The sequence below is a fragment of the Cucumis sativus genome, chromosome 3 (assembly GCF_000004075.3).
Source record: "Cucumis sativus cultivar 9930 chromosome 3, Cucumber_9930_V3, whole genome shotgun sequence".
Lineage (NCBI taxonomy): Eukaryota > Viridiplantae > Streptophyta > Magnoliopsida > Cucurbitales > Cucurbitaceae > Cucumis > Cucumis sativus.
In genome coordinates, this window is record NC_026657.2 from 37,695,530 (window position 1) to 37,713,162 (window position 17,633).

Consider the following 17,633-nt stretch of genomic DNA (forward strand, 5'->3'; position numbering starts at 1 on the left):
TGATTGCAAGGTGTCAATCCAAGTTCGACTCAACTATTTCTTGATTGGTATATATAAACATAGCTCACTCAGCCTCATTTAACTCTATGGGCATGGGCTTGTTGTGGCCTTGACCCTTGACTTAAAAAGACATCAATATATTAATTAAGTACATGATAAACTAAACAAAATTATGATCTTATAAAAATATCTAACAAAATTAGTAAGTTTTTAAATTTTAAACTATTTTTATAGGAAGTGTTTAAAGAAATGTATATTTTAAAGCATTTTTTCTTAAGTCAATCTGAACGGGTCCTTAGTTGGGATTGGGATTGGGTCGTATACAAGTCACGCCCAAACCCTCATGAGGCCCATGGAATAGATGCTTTGTAAGTAAAAGTCTCTTATCTTTCATTTTGATGGGTTTGGAAGAACTAAAAATTGGAATTCTAATAACTAAAACTCCAAAGGTTAAAAGTTTTAAAGATCGAAAGAAAACAAACTCTTTATATGTTTTGAAGATCAAAAGATAGACTTTAAAATTATGATAGAGTAAAGCTCCAGAAGTCAATTGTTGCTCTTATAAAGATCTGAAAACTCTTTGTAAGCTTTTGAAGTAAAAAACTTGAAAGATCAATCAAAGAAGATCAACAAGTTAGTGGACGATCCTAACTTTTCAACAAATTAAATAATCGCTAACCCAAGTTCATCAACAAATTATTAGTTGATAAAAGCAGTTTCAACGAGATATAAATCGGTCTAAACCAATATCAATATGACAAATGCCAATTAAACCCGTTCAACAAACCAACAATCCAACCCGCTATCAACAAATTAAAGGTTGATCCAACTTGATAAGCAAGTTCATAGGTCAATCCAACTCTATCAACCAGCTAATTGTCAATCCAACTCTATCAACCAGCTAATTGTCAATCCAACTGGATGATAACAAGCCAAACTTCAATTCAAACTAATCAACAAGTTTAGTGTTCATCGTTCAATTGAAGATCATTAAGTCTAAAAGTTGATCTCAACAAGTTCTAACACTTATCATTTATATGAAGATCATCAAATTTGAAAGTATTTCTTCCAAAGAAATCATTATAAGCCCAAAAATAAATTATCCAAAAAATCAATAAATGTAACCAAGGATTAAATTTTATTCTACAGTGACTCTTCGAGAATAACAAAATATGATTTTATGAAAAGAGAAACTAATTAAATAATAAAACAAATATATTCTCCTCTATAATCTCTAAATTCTCGTAGTTCTATTTAAATTAATAAATGTTTAGTTTGGTTTTCAATTATTTGAAGTTTGTTTTAATTATTTAAAAATCAAGACTATATTTTAACATTTTAAAAACCAATACAATACATGTAAAATTGTAATTTGAAAAGTAATAATAACATTGAATAAATTTAACTCTCCGATTTTCTTTTATACAAATTTACTTAGTTTATTTTTATAATTTTATTTTAAAAAGCTAATGTATCGCTTTCCTAAGTTTTAGTTATACGATTTTTTTAATGCTCTAATTCTTATATTTTATATATACATTTCATACCTACACGAAAAAAGAATATGAAATTATCCTTTTAAAATTCAATTTAAAATTTTCGTTTTGGAATAATTGACTCTCGTTCATATATCATCGGTGGCATAAATTTTATGGTCATACGTGGGTTTCTATCCCATCATGAACTCTACTAATTTGGAAATAGCTTCTTCTAAAGTAAAATTCCTTCAAAGACTTAAATACAAAAGCAAGTTGGAGTTGTCATTGTAGAATGGGATATGAAATATTTTCTTGCAAAAAGGTTTGGGTGAAAGAGATTGATTGATGAGGTGTGAAAGTTTGAATCGAAAGAACATAATAGGGCAAAATGGAAATTGTAAAAAACTGGAAGCTAAGGGGGAAAATGAAAGAGAAATTAGGTCTTTTTAATATAGTAGAGATAGGGATAATCATACAATAGGATATTCTTATAAGAAAAAATTAAACAATCGTATAATTAGAGGTTTATTTATTTAAGTTATGTATGTAGAAAGTCAAATAAGTTTTTTTTTTTTTTTTATAGATTGAATGTTCATTTCATTGTGAAACTAAAACATATATTATAAGATAATATTTGAATTTCATTAAGGTAATCTTTAGCAAATGTGCTAATAATGATTTTTTTTTTTTTAATTATTAGAGAAGGTAAATGATAATGGTTGATTTTTTGTATCCTAACCTAAAGTCCCATATTTAATTAGTAATCATTTAACAATGGTTTATATTGATTCTTGAATATATATGCACGTGTTACTATTTAATTTAAATCATGACACAAAAGTTAAGATATAAAAGAATATTTTCTTTAAAAAAATCAAATTCTTAAAATAATTTATTATCAATTTTTATTTATTTAAAACAACGCATCATTATTAATTTATTTTGTGAAAAATAAGTTATATCCTTACTAAATTGAACCTATAAGTATTCCTAAACTTATGTGATGTAAAAGTGTGTAAGTAATGACTTTAAAATATAATAATCTTACATTATGCACAAACCCTAACACGAGACTAGCCGTGATTGATGGAAATCACAATGCCATCAAGTGTTTTCTTCTCTCTCTTTTTTTTTTCTATTGATGTTTTCGGTATGAAACACAAGAAAATTGATACACGTCTTGTTCTTCAAAGTATATACATGCACATAAAAAGAAAGAAAGAATGAAACCATTTTCATGACAAGCCCACCTCGAGAGAAAGAAAAAAGAATTCCCAACAATACATCGTGATCCTGTGTTTACTGTAATTTACTGTAACATTCTATTTAAATCCATAATATATATACATAACATTTAAGAAAAGAAGTTTGACGAATATGTAAATTACAGCTACCTCTTATTCTTTATCATATTCACTTTTCATTATATACTTTAGACATCAAATCAACCAATTTTTTTTATAAAAAAAAGTCGTAAAAGCCACTTTGAGGGCGCAAAGCCAATGTGACATTAAACAAACGCTGCCCATTTTCTTTCTTCAATTCTTAATCTTCATCTTCATCTTTTTCTTTAAATTAATTATATTTAAATGTCATTGTAATTGCAGATTTTTATATTTTATAGTTAAGAAGTTAGGGTTGTAAGGATAAATTAAAACAGTTCCTTTTGGAACGAGTTAGAAATGATAGTATGTATAAGTTGAAATTTGGAAAAAGTTAAAAATAATATATAAATTGATAGAAAGAAGCAAGCAACCAAATTTGGGTGTCAAATAGCCAAAAACGAATAGAAAAATGGGTATCCAATGAAGAAACAGGCACACACTGCTTTTCTCATTAAAGTCATGTGCAAACTGCAAACCTTGGCTTTCTTCATTATCTTACTCACTCACTCCTCAATATTATGATCTTTCATTGCTAATTTCTCTGTCTCATCCTCTCCTTTTCTTTTCTTTTTTTTTCCAATTCTCAAGAATCTTTGTACAGCTCACTCTTCACCTACCACAGGTGTCCCACGTGGCTCCAGCTCCAAAGATAATATCTCTTCTGTTTTTTTCTTCAACGGTGTTTCTCTTTCACAACAATTCTAAAACTCAACATTTCCACTTTAAATTAAATACTAAATACAATCATTTTTCACTATTAGGTAAAACGTCATTTTTATGTATATTTCTCGACAACTCACAACACAATTAGGAATTTAATCTTATAGTAATTTTAGAAATAATAATTAATCTATAGTCCATTAGATTTTAACAAATTTGGTTATATTTGCTATTTTTAAAAAGGTTGCCATATAAATGGAATTGCTTTACTACTACTTTTTTTTTCTTTTTTTAGATAATAATAATTGCATGCAGCCAAGTACACTGGGACGCTATTCCCGACAAAACCTCGCGACTCGCGACTCAATAAACTACAAACGGAATTAAAATATTATATTTCATTCTACAAATATAATAAACGAAAAAAAAAAAAAAAGAAAGAAACGAAAACCATTTTTTTTCTCTTTTTCTTTATAAGTAATAATTCCAATTACATGAAGAGAAAAAAGAAAAAAACTAATATTAGCCGAAGACGACAACGAAGACGAAAACAAGAGAAATAATAATAGTAATAATGAACAAGGAAAAAAAAAAAAAAAGGATAAGGGAAACGGCGCCGTACCGGAGAGCTCCTTTGAGAAGAGAACTCTTCTAACAAGTTTTAGGCGATTCCGGTTTCCTGCAAACGATCAAATGCATAGGCGAGAAGATTCCAGCATCGCCGCTTCGAGTCAAATAATCAGCTGCTTCCACCAACATTTCATGAACATCCAGAGTTCCTTTCGGAGCGATTCTCAACGTTGCCAAGATCGTCACTAGTATATGATTCCTCCAGTATGCAACTCGCCCCATTTTCAACCGCTCCCACCACGGCAACGCCGGCGGTTTCGCCAGATCCTCCTCTTTCAAAACCTCAAAACCAACTTTCTTCGCCGATTTCGCAACGTCACTGTACAATTTAACCCCTGGCAAAGCATTCCCTCTTGCAATCTCTTCGATAATCTTCACATGCTCTGGATTTGCGGTATCGTATTTATCGGTCGAAACCCATTCTAAGGATACGAATAAGGAACCCGGTTTCAGTACTCTGTAGATTTCGGAGTATACATCTTCAAGCTTCGGCGCGTGACACGTCGCTTCAATAGCGTAAGCCCCATTGAAGGTTTCATCGGAAAAGGGCATTTCTAAGAAATTTCCGCATACCACTTCACAGAGCGAGTCTAATCCAGCTTTTCTGTTGTGTAATCTAGCACGTTGGACTTGGTAATCGTTGATTGTGATTCCGACAACATTGGCTTTGGAATAAGCAGCGATGGACCGCATCGGACCTCCAACGCCGCATCCAACATCGAGGATCCGATCCCCGGGTTTGGCTTTGACTAGATCGGCGACCATTTCTTCGTGGAGACGGGTGGCTTCTTTGTAAGTTTTTCCAGGAATGGGACGGGCGAAATGGAAGGATTGGCCCCAACCCCACTCGTAAATATCAGTGACTAAGTTGTAAAAGGTATCGACATAATCAGGGACTTTTTCGGTGGTTTCAATCTTCTCAGGGCGGCGGAAGAAGGACCAGTATTGTTTGTACTTGTCTTGGATTTTCTCGGAGGAGATTGAGCCGCCGGAGAGGTTGACAGCAAGCTTGCCTTGGCGTTCGGCGGAGCCATAGATGAAGAAGAACCAGTAAAGGCCGGCAGCGAGGAGAGTCCCGGTGAGGAAGAAGGGGAGAGAATCCATTAGAGAAATGTTAGAAAGGGAAGAGGAATTATTTTGTGAAGAAAATAAGGAGAGGTTGAAAATGAAAGTGTTTAAATGTTGTGTGAATGTGTGGAGGCACGTGAGGTGCACCTGCGTTAACAATTTTATTATTTATTTAGAAATTGACAGCGAAAAAAAACAATATTTATTAATTCGTAGTATTGTAATGAAAGAAGTGAGTGAGTGAGTGAGTGGGAGGTTGGGATTGGGAAGTGGGCCCAAGCAAATCCCTAATGCATCACTCCTTTTTTCATTACTATTTTTCTTTAAATAGAAAATTATTAATTCTCTTTTTATGCAACTTAATTTTACGTTTTACCAAAATCAAACTACACTTATTATTATTTATTTTACACACATTTTCTTCTCAAATTAATGCTCATTAAACTACGTTACATTATAACAAAAATTAACCCTTGAAACTAATTATTACACTTCCATTTTATTAAATAAATTGAACTAAATCCAATTAGTTATCATTCAGCTCAGAAAATTACCAACATAAATGTCTATTGCTTACTGGTTTCATCTTCTTTTCATTTGGTGTAACACAATAATATCTAAAATGGAAACAAAAAATGAGAATTGAAAAGAAAGGAATCAATGAGATTTAAATCTAAAATAAAGAAATGTAATATTAATAAAGAAAATTGCATGTGGGGATGACTGACAGATCACGAGGTTTGTTTCATAGTTGGGTTTAGGGTTAAGTTTTAATATATTGTCGATGAAAACGGAGCGTTTTATTAATTATTGTTATTTTTGTTGGAAATTGGAGTGGTGACGTGGATGAAGGTGTCCCGACTTTGATGTCTTGGCAATCACGTGGAAGCTTCTCCCCAAATTTCTCCTTTTTTTAAAAATTATGTTTCTTCGTTTTTCCAATTTCCAAAACCAATTTGTTTTTATTTGTTCAACTACTTCTCTTCTACTCCAACTTTCATTTTTCTTTCCATAATTATACAAATGATTATGATCATTTTTAAAGGATTTCAATTTTATTTTTTATTATTATTTTCTAATTTTTTTATTCTAAATTCAAACATCCATATTCCTCTATTTAATTTACCAAATTATCTTAGTTTTTGTAAAATATTTTTTAGTAATTTCTTCAAAGATCATTTTCAACATTTTTCACGTTGAATCCTTACGTACGAATAAATTATACTCCTGTTTTTTAATTGGTATTCTATGAAACGATATAAGAAGAAACAAAATAGTTTCTAAGAAATTAATTATAAACTAAAGTCAATTGCGTGGAACACGATACAAGATAAATACTTATTAATTTTTTAAAAATTCATATTCCAACTCCAATCACAAATTTTGTATATTTAATTTATCAAATCGTTCTAGTTTTTATAATGCATGGGTAAAAAAAAAATACGAGTCAAGCATTGTAATCATAATAAATTGTCTAATACAAGATTAAAGAAGAAATCAAAATTTCAATTTTGTGTAATTGTACCAAATTCATAACTTAATAAAATGCTATATTTTTTAAATAAAAAGATAAAAATTAAATAAACTCGTAAGCATAGGAATTATAAATGAGAAAAGAAAATTGATTAAATAGTATTTATACCTAAATGAATTAATTATAAATAAAGAATGATTGAGGGGTTGATAACATAATCGTGGAAAGGGTTATATCCCCTCACACTTTCCCTCTCCCAAAAACACTTCCTAAAACACTTACATAGTATATTTTATACTCATTCAAAATATTAAGTGATTTTAAGAATGATAAGAATTGATTAAATCACTATAGATTCACTCTCAAACGATGTTGTTAAGTGCTTGTTGACTACAATTAATTAAGAAGTGGTTCTATGATGTGTTTGATAAGTTTTTCATAATTGGGCTTTGACCAGCCCATGCATCATGAATTTGAATTGGCCCAATATTGACCTAAGAAATTGAAGGGATTTGTAGTTAAAAGAGTGTTAAAATGAAATCTCTATTACATTAATGTCTTCAAGTTTTTGTTTTTTTAAACAGAGAGTTTATTGAGTTTCAATTTAATGTGAATCACCTAAACCCTAAATCCTAAATGTAAAACAAGTAAAATTTAATGGTTTTATTCTTTCTCACTCCTGCACAATTCTAGAGTTTCATGCCCATCAATGGTATTTTCTAAATAGAGAAGACCTTTAAAAACTCTATTCTTTCTTCTTCCTCTCATTTTCGGTTAAAGATGAATGATAGAGCATAGGGTGAAGCTTCTAGCATTGAGCACGAGATGAAGCTTTTGATGTCATTATTTTACTAGTTATTCATCGAGTTGACAACATGAGTTTTGGACGAGATGAACATGAAAAAAATAAAAGAAAAAGATGAAAGAAAAACATATAGTGATATATATAATCGTTTATTTTATATAAATGATGATTTTTATCGTGAAATATGTTGTACTAGTAATATACTTACATGTACTTAAATATTTTCAAATAAATAATTGAATGTGATTTTCTATTTTCAAATGAAAATGAAAAGGAAAATGTTTTATATTAAATGTCTTTTCACTCTCCAATTGGAAATAAAAATATATTATATTATATGCAATTTCTCTCTCCATCGTTAAAAGAACTTTGAAAATAGAAAAATATATATCAATAAATATATTAAGTTGTAGTGAATTCAATTATATTTGGGTACATATCAAATATACTTAACAATATATTTCATATATATGTTTAAATATTTTCAAATAAACAAATAAATATTTTACATAATATAAAAAATCAAAATGAAAGACAAAATGCAAAATAAAATCATATAAAATGTCATTTTCTCTCTTCAAATGAAAATAGAGAAAAATTATATTAAATATATTTTCACTCTCCAATCGAAAATAAGAAAATATTATATTAAATGTATTTTCTCATCTCATAGTAAACCATAACAAATGCATATTTCTATACTAACAAATGCATGGGCATGGAACCTTTTGGTGCAAAAATTGGTGTCATTTCGCGGGACGTGACACCATCTCCCACTCAATCTTCGACGTTTTCGTTGTGATATTTTCGTGCTATCCTTTTTCCTTATAGTGTCATCTTGTCTACATAGCTTCAAGTATGACTTTTCCTGTCATCCATATGCATTTTAGGGTACCTCTCTCTGTTTTTTTTTTTTTTTATATATATAGAAAAACTAGGGTCTTCTTGCGAGCATCGACGTAGGTCTTACCTTTCGATTTTCCTATTCTACAATTCTAGAAAAAATTTACAATCATCAAGAGGTGCTAGGAGGAAATCGATCTTACCTTTCGATTTTCCTATCCTCATCTTGACATCCCGAGCCCATACACGTTGTGTTGGATCAGTATGACAACCTTCGAGGGGCGAATAAGGTTTAATTAAATTTTTTAACAAATAAGCCTAAATTAAATTAATTAGATAATTTTTAAATTAAAAAAATAAATCTTTCTAAAATATGTTAAATAACAAGATTGATAAAAAGATATGAATTGGAGTATGCAATCAAACTCAACCAAGAAGAATATGTAACTAAAATTAAATGCAAAAATAATTAGAAAGAGTTAGAGAAGAAAACATCATAATTTTATAGTGGTTCGATTAAACTCAACCTAAATCCATTTTTCCAAACACCTCTTGAAATTTTGATTGAAAATCTTCTTTTGACTCTTTCCACGGATTAGAGCAGAACCACTACTTGCACTCCTTGATAATTTCTTACTCGTAAATAAAGTGGAAGTAGAAGTTGGTGCATCACTTAGATTCCACTTTCATGCTTCAACATATGTTTCAGACTCTTGGATGTTTTTGGTAATAGGAAATTTGCACTTTTATCCAAGTTTAATATATTATGATGTTTCCTCTTAAAACTAATGGGGAGTTGTTTCGAGAGAACTATCGATATCTTCTCTGTGTATTTGTTCCACGATATGCTAAAGTTGTGGTTTGATGGTTTATTAGATTATATCCTTGGTATTTGCATCATCTGATTTTACCATCATTTTCTAATAATGATATTCTTCCCTTTCTACTTATCAAAATAGCACTTTTGCACATCAGTGACAAAATACATGCAACTGATATGTGTTCCTAATTTATCAGATTGTTGCTCTGGGAGAAGGTGTTTTGTTAGAAGCTAAACTTTTGAGCAGGTCAATGCAAATTTAAGATAATTTTATTTGACTGTTTTCCTTCCTGATCTGTATAACATGAGGTCGGTGTTATTAATAGTGTAGGAAAAGGAAGTTGCACATCAAAGAGAGGTATTTACAGCATCAGATGTGTAAGGATTTTGTATCGTGAACATGTGGAAGGTTGAATTTACGAGCGTTGAAGGTTGAAGACTGTGAAGACGTTTAGAGTTTCTTATTTAAGTCTTGTATTAGGATCTTGTTTCATGAATTACTGTAGAATGTACATATAAACACATTATTTAGATTTTATTTTGTATATACATATGTAAAAGAGAAAGATTGTAGTTTCTAAAAGAATATTAATTTTATTGATTTGTTGGAGTAAGAAAAAAAGTATTTATCTACACAGATCTATAATGTCGTTTTTTTTAACTATTTGACGTCATAAAAAATGGACAACAATGCAACAATTTAATAAAACATAAATTTGTAAAAGTAGACCCAAAAGACAATGCTTTAATGTCAGTTTTAAAATGATTATTGGAGATCTATGATCGATTCTAAACCGACATTGTTGGTATCTTTAATGTTGGTCAAAGGCCTTTAATAGCATGATTATAGATGTCAGTTTGAAACCGACATCATACCTCTTTAATGTCGACTTTGAACAGACATAAAGGCCTCTTTAATGTTGCTTTTAATAACACTTATCAACTGACATTAAAGCCTATTTTTGTACTAGTATTTATTATGAGTTTCTTATACTAAAATTAATATATGAATGATTCTACCGAAAATTAAACACACAATTTTAGTCCATCACAAATATTTAAGAAATCAAAATTTAAATCTTCCAAATAGTTTTTAAAAAATGCAGTAAATAAGAAATTTGGCAGTGAACAAAAAAGTAATTATGCACTTAAAACTTGTCATAAACATCAATTGGCAAGGTTACTTATTTAATTAATCCTATATACATAACAAACTTTTAAAAAATCTCGGTATTATATAAGAAGTATATTTCTATCTCTGTATCATATAAGAAGAACTATATTTCTATATTGGTATTATAAGAAGTATATTTCTATATCGTATCAGGCAAGAAGTATATCTCTCTTAATATTTTTTGTTTTAAACTAAAAACATATTGAATAGGGTGCGTTTTTGCGATAAAAGAACTTTTTTATGTGTTTTCTTTAAAACGAAGGAAAACTAATATTTTATATTTGCGTTAAGACACTATTTGAATTTACTCATTTTACCTTAAAAATCATCTACGTTTTTTCAAAGTTAAAAATTTGTGGGTCCATACTGATTATTATTGTTGTTTCTAGTTAATAGTATTCTATTAGATTCACACAAAAGTAGGATAATTGATCCAAAAGGTAAGATGTTTACCCCAACATTTGTATAATTTATGCTATATATTCGATGCTCAATGTTCTATGTTTCATTCGAAAGTTCACTGAATGTTCATTGTTTATTGCTGGATGATCATTGAAAAGGAATGCAAGAAAAAATAGAAGAAGAAATGCAGAAAAAAGAACCATTTAAAAGAAGAAAAGGCAAAAGAAGGAATGCATAGAAAAGTTCAGGTCGCAAAAAAATGAAAAACGAAACCCAAAAAGAAAAAGAAAAACACTGCAAAATAAAGAAAACAGAAGAAAATGCATTTAGGGTTAGTGTTGGTGTTAATTTCACGTAAGGATAACATATGTAGAATGCCAAATTCATCAGTCTTAAAAGAAAATACCTATTTGTCATTTGAATCCCTTATTTTTGGCCATCTATGCCATTTTTCCTAGTCCTCCAAAAACAACTTTCAATGTCATATTGTTAATCCCCAACTTTGAAACTCAAAGTATACATAGATATGAATAACATAGTACAAAAATGTAGGTATAATAAAATTTAGATTGGATCCTCCATTGGTGAATAGTGATAATGGTTGAGAAGAGTCTACCAACAAAGACTACTTAGAAGTGCCTGTAGATTTTACTACAAAATATGAAAAGAGAATGAGTGGATATTATGACGGTACTCTTGCATTGAGGGAATACATGAAGATTGGGTCAGAAAGGAAGCCGACGAGGAAAAGGCATAGAGAACAACGACAACAAATACCATTTACATCATTAGTGAATTATTAAATCTCCATTTATGAGCTCTACGGCCATACAGTCTCTGAGTGGAAGAGGAAAACCAAAGACATTCAACTTTAAAATTATTATACATTAAATAAAAAAAGAAAGAACATTACATAGAAAAATGGAATGGATGGGATCATCAATTAACCGTAACTTTTCCAACCATTCCAGCGCCTTGATGAGGCGAACAGTAGAACGAGTAACTTCCTTTTTCAGTAAGCTGAACTTCATAAACCTCTCCGGGAGCGTTCAAAAGATTCTCCTCATCCATCGAGATCTTTCCCACATCAACTCCGCTCGGAATTTCATCCTCATCGAACACTACGTTGTGTGGGAATCCCGCGTTGTTCTTGAACGTGATTTTCTCCCCCGACGCCACCGTGAAATTGTTCGGAACGAATGCCAGAGAACCGTCGTCCCCACCCAGCAAGATCTCGATGGCCATGGCGTTTGAGGCCAAAAGAGCGCTGGCGGCGGTGGCAGCAACGGCTACACCGACGTCCTTAAGAGAGGCTTTGATGCATAGCTTTGGGGATGCAGGGGAAGGGAGGCGGATGAGTGAGGTGGGTTTGGAGGAGGATGTGGACTTGAGGCCGGTGAAGGAAGGGATAGCGACGGCGGCGGAGGTGACAGCGGCCATGGTTGTAAGAAAATTGGGGATATTTGTGGGTAATAATCAAAGAGGAGAAGAGAGGGGAAAGTGGTATATAAGGAAAAGGGAAAGAGATTGATTTGATATTTTTGTGTGGTTTTGGGATTGGGAGTGAATGGATGAGCAATGTGTGGCTTTTAGTTTGAGCTTTGGATAGTGCATCATATGGATTATATGAGTTTTCTTTGGGTGATTCTCATTGGTTCATTTGGATTCCAACCCTATGACATGGCATTGGATAAACCAATACTCACTATATCTCAAATATTTTTCATCTTACTAATACTAACTATAAAACAAAACAAAAACATGTGCCATGCACCTGACTAAACCATCTATACAACTTCAATTTTATGTATTTGAAATGTTATGCTTCTATATTTGTTTGATTCAAACCAATTTATTTTCATCCTATCAAAATACAAATCTCTAGCTAAATGAATTGTGGCATCCTTACTTTAGGGTTCATGCCTTCATGTTGTTGTGAGTCAATTTGCTTGCTTGTCATTATGGTAAAAAAGAAAAGGCAATTAATCATCGCAATTGAGGCACGAAATGGAATGAAAACTTGATTTTAATATACTTTCAATAACATTGTGAAAGTATGTAGAGATTAGGCCAAGGAAAAGTAGAGAACTTTGTATTTATTTTGTAATTATAGCAAAAGAGATGTGTTTGTATGCCAAGAGAATCAAAAGGTGTGACATTGAGAGCAAAATAGAAATTTTTAAAAAGTTTTTCTTTATATATATTTAAATATCTCAATCTTCGTCCTATTTTTTTTCAAAATTTAAGTTATTTAAAAAAAAAGAAATTCATATTGAATAATAAACTTTAACGATGAAATGTTTGAGTTGGTTAGAGTTACTTGAGTTACTTGTTTAAATTTATTTAAAAATTTTATTTCTATTTTCATATATTGAATTAAGATGAGCAACTCAATCTTAAGTTACCTTATAAAAAAATTCTTAATAGAGTTAAAAATATATATATATTTTTAAGAGCTTAGTGAATAAAATTATCCAGAAAAAGATAGTAAAACTAAACTAAATTGAGATAAATACATGTGTACATAAGAGTTAAATGATAAGTAGAAGCATATAGTTGAAATCACGTGTAAACTAATTTTACTATATGCTTTGAGGTAAAAAATTTCATCTTGCACTCCACATATATCTTTTTACTTTGAATAATTAACTATTATTACATATAATTATAATGATTAATGAAGACCTATGTCGAGTTATTAATTACATTCATTTACAGTGAGTATTTGGAATATGTTTGATTTAAAAGAGCTTTTAAGTACTGTAGAAGTAAAAATGAATTAAAAAACACTATTTTATTTAGAGTGAATCCAATCCAAACAAATGGTTAGAGTGAAAGTGAATTTGGAGTTTAATGCTTGTAGTTAATGGTGTTTAAGTGGAAACTAAATTGGGTAAAAGAAAGCCATGAAAACAGATTAATGATAATTATGAGTGTGGAGTTAGAAGTAATTAAGGAGATAGGGTTATGGGTGAAAGCCATAATATGCAATGGGATGATGAGGATGGGTGTAGGGTTTCCCAATTGCCATTGTTGTTGGAAAGTTCAAAAGCTCTACCTCCTCACATGGCTATGTACTTAATACTAATTAGTTAATTAGTAAATATAATAATTAGCCCTTGCTATTATTTTGAGTTAAATGAAAATTAACAACAACAATCATACCAATGGTAAATTTAATTTACAAAAATGTAGTCTATATCATTTTTAGGGTGTCAAACTCATATTCAAACTTAATTTTGAACTTCTTAAATCTACCCCCATCATCAAGCAACTTTATAAAACTATTCTTAAATTTTTCACTCGAATTTGATATGAATAAACAATTCAACAACTTCAAGGTATGGTACATTTCATTTTTCCTTAAACATTAGGATCATTTATCAAGATTATTCATCCAACAATTCTTTCAAAAAAAAATATATCATCAAATAATTCATTTTTCTATCTAAATGAAATACCCACTATTTTTTAACATGCAAGATTTGAATTAAAACCATGCTTATAATATGGTGAATTTTTTTTTTGCAAATATAAAAAAAACTTAGTTTCAATTTTCAAAATGGATAAAGTCGGAGTTTATCACCGTTAATAGATTTTGGTATAATGTAGTTAGACATTTAATTATTAATCATGAAAGTTTAATAAATGCAATAATCCAAAATTTTGAACTTACATTAAAAATCATTTGTGTTTAAAATTAATTCAAATGTACCTACAATTTTAAGAAGTTATAATTTGAAGTTTGAATAATTTTCACCTCACCTCACACATTATTGTACAATATGGTCATAATTTATGAAGTTGTTGATTATATTTATGAGAAACACTGTTTGTGTTGTGACTAAGTACTAATTAGAGGTATAATAATAATTATACTTATTGGTATGGTTGGGTAGTTGAAAAATATAGTGTTTTCTGTAGATGGGAAATTAAATGCATTAAATTTTCATAAACCATTGTGTTATCCTTTGGAGTCTTTTGTGCACCTGTACAAGTAAGTATTTGAAGCACTTATTAGTTTTTAGATTCTTGGACCAAAACAATTTGGGTTAAATAAATGAAATCAAACTCAACTCATTTACAAAACATTTGAATTGGAGTTTGGGTTTGATTGTTTTGAGTTGCTTCTATAGTTATTAATGTTCTTTTTAGTGGTAAAGTGATATATATAAATAAATATTTAGAATTTTGAAAATTTGGCAAAAAATAGAAAAATTGACAATTATATGTAATAATTTTTTTTATTCCATTATTTTTCAAATATGTATTGAACTAAGGTTAAAAGAGCAACTCATTTTCTAATTATGCTTTTGAAAATATCCAGATAATTAGGAGTTGTTTATGAATAAATTATCCCGAAAAAAATTAGCGAATTAAAACAAATTGAAAGAAATATAACTATATATATTCTTTTAATTACTTAACTTGAATAAAGAATATTCAATCTTGAATTAAAGTTGATTTGAGTTATTTCAGATGAATCTATAAATTAGTAATGACTGACCCTTAAATTTTTCGTTTAAAGATTTGAAAATGATAATCGATATATATTATTATAAAATGATCTAAACCAATTTTGAAACGAGTAGATTAAGTTTTATAAATAAAAACAAGATATTATTACTATTCAAAATTAACCCATCTATTGAAACACACACACTTATAAGCAAATCCATGTTGAAATATAAATACAGATGAACACAGAATCACATAACAATAAAATTCATTATTGTCCATTTCGTTACCTTTTAAAAAAACTCCCCCCTACCATATAGGTATTTGAATCACTTAAAAGAAGGTTTAGATTAGTATGTGTTCTTGCAAAAACATGTAAATTAATTTTTTAAGATAAATATATGACATATAATTAAAGTAATAAAGGTGGGCATACCTTCAAGGAAATATAGTGTGTTTTAGCCCGATATAGCAACGGGAAGACTTGTAGTTTGAATCTCTCTCTACTCTTATATATACTTGAAATGAAAGGATTTTGATAGTAAACTAGATTTGAGTAGAATTTTTTCAATCCCTTAATTTGAATATAATGAGCTATTAAACACCATGCATCTAAAGAGATGATTTAGAAGTTAAAATCTTTGTAACAACAAATAATAATAAGAAGAAAGTTGAATTAAGAAAGAGACCGACAAACCTGGAATTCATGAAAATTGAGAGTTTGAGAAGAAAACGAAAGAGTATACTGAGATATTGGCACGGCTCAATCAAATATATCGTAAATGATGAATACGTATCTAATACCATATTTATCTGAGTGAACCGGGCCAATATCAAAGTAAACTATTTCAAAGAAGAAGAACTAGGATACCATGTACCAATTGCAAATACACACAAATTAGGGTTTGGAAAGCAAAGAAAGGAAAGAAATGGAGTAAAAGTAGATGAAAGGGATAAAATGAAGAGAGTTGTGATTTTATGAAGAAGGGATAAAGAGGGTTTTAGGGTTTTCTTGAGAGAGGGAAAAATGTTAGGTTAAATATTAGGTGGCATTAAAAGCGCTTTCACTATCAAACTTCAACACACTCAGGACCAAAGCATTGAATTTCCATTTTTCTTTTCTTTTCAAATAATTTTCTCCAACGGTCGCGAGTCTTAAAAAATTTCTAGAACTACAGTAGTAATCGATAATAATTTTTCAGTTCCACATCTAACATGTTTTTAGATTAAAGAAATGTTGAATAAAGGTTTTATAAAAGATTTTGGAGATAAAATCATTGATACCCTAAAACTATGGACAGTATCAATTAGAAAACATCAAACTAATAAATAATTTGATAATGAATTTAAAACTTTGGAACATTTGCAAGCATGTTGGATAAACACATTACCATGGTATTATAGTTGTTTGGATTAGAGTAGTACTCCTAGATCATCATAAGCGTGATATTAAAATTTCAACGACGGGTTGATATTTCCACATTTTCAAAGGTTTAACATCTTCTTGAGAGGTAAATTGACATTTTCATTATTTCATTAAAAAAGGTCTCTATGTGTAACGTAACAAGATAAACAAACGAAACATCATGATCGTATAGATAATAAACAATTTATGTTATTTAAAAAGCACAAGATGATTGTGTTTGTGTATTAATTTGCTTTTATCATCTAACGATATCAACAAGATTAACTTTGAAAATAGCTTTATTTGCATGAATACTTCTTCAAACAACAAATTAATGCATAAACATAATTCAACCGACATATTGCTTATATTATCAATCTCGAGATGAAATGTTTGACCATCAAATTTTATTGGATATTTTGTTTTATTGAGTATTAATGATATATTTTTTTGGGAGTGGTGGTGACCAAAAAGCAGAGAGGACATTAAATAAGGGAATGGTTTCGTTGGGGAAGAGGCAGAGAGGCATTAAAGTATTGTATTTAGAAATGTATTTATGTGTGGATTTACACTCCATAGTCCATACCCTTCATACCTTTGCATGCTTTTGCAATAACTGCATGTGGGAAAAGAGGAATCTTACCTTTCTAAAATTTTACCACAAATCCAAAAAATCACAACACCCTTATTTTAATCGTAAATGTTGAATTTCTACACTTTTATTTTCGAATTTAGAGTAACGGTAGTAATTGTATTACATGCTACTTAAACTATGGATCATTTGGATTTACTTAACTTTTTTTCGATTCGTTTTTATTTACTCTTTTTTATAAACGTACTTTAAAACTTTCTTAAGAAACTTATTTTTAAAATTAAAATCAATTATAAATTTATGGTAAACCAAAATTTAACTATTTTTTGTATAAATAATTTTAAAAGAAAATGCATTGGACGATGGGAAAAAAATCAATTTCTACCCTTCCGCCCATATGCAACATTTATGAATAAAAATTTAATTAATTGAAGCTCAT

The 17,633-nt window shown here is 29.6% G+C and overlaps 2 protein-coding genes across 2 annotated transcripts; both read right to left on the minus strand.

The window, feature by feature from the left end:
• Positions 1-3,775: 3,775 nt before the first annotated feature.
• LOC101220177 (24-methylenesterol C-methyltransferase 2) lies at positions 3,776-5,309 on the minus strand. The gene has a single exon (XM_004136435.3). The coding sequence runs from the start codon at positions 5,255-5,257 to the stop codon at positions 4,175-4,177; it is 1,083 nt and encodes a 360-aa protein (XP_004136483.1). The 5' UTR covers positions 5,258-5,309; the 3' UTR covers positions 3,776-4,174.
• Positions 5,310-11,493: 6,184 nt separating this feature from the next.
• Positions 11,494-12,319, minus strand: LOC101211484 (plastocyanin-like). Its single transcript, XM_004136318.3, has one exon. It carries the CDS (start codon positions 12,177-12,179, stop codon positions 11,679-11,681), a length of 501 nt encoding a protein of 166 aa, XP_004136366.1. The 5' UTR covers positions 12,180-12,319; the 3' UTR covers positions 11,494-11,678.
• Positions 12,320-17,633: the final 5,314 nt, after the last annotated feature.

Bases quoted from the DNA above. Each gene is read 5' to 3' on its own strand.
- LOC101220177 (XM_004136435.3), bottom strand. From the start codon at position 5,257: ATGGATTCTCTCCCCTTCTTCCTCACCGGGACTCTCCTCGCTGCCGGC.
- LOC101211484 (XM_004136318.3), bottom strand. From the start codon at position 12,179: ATGGCCGCTGTCACCTCCGCCGCCGTCGCTATCCCTTCCTTCACCGGC.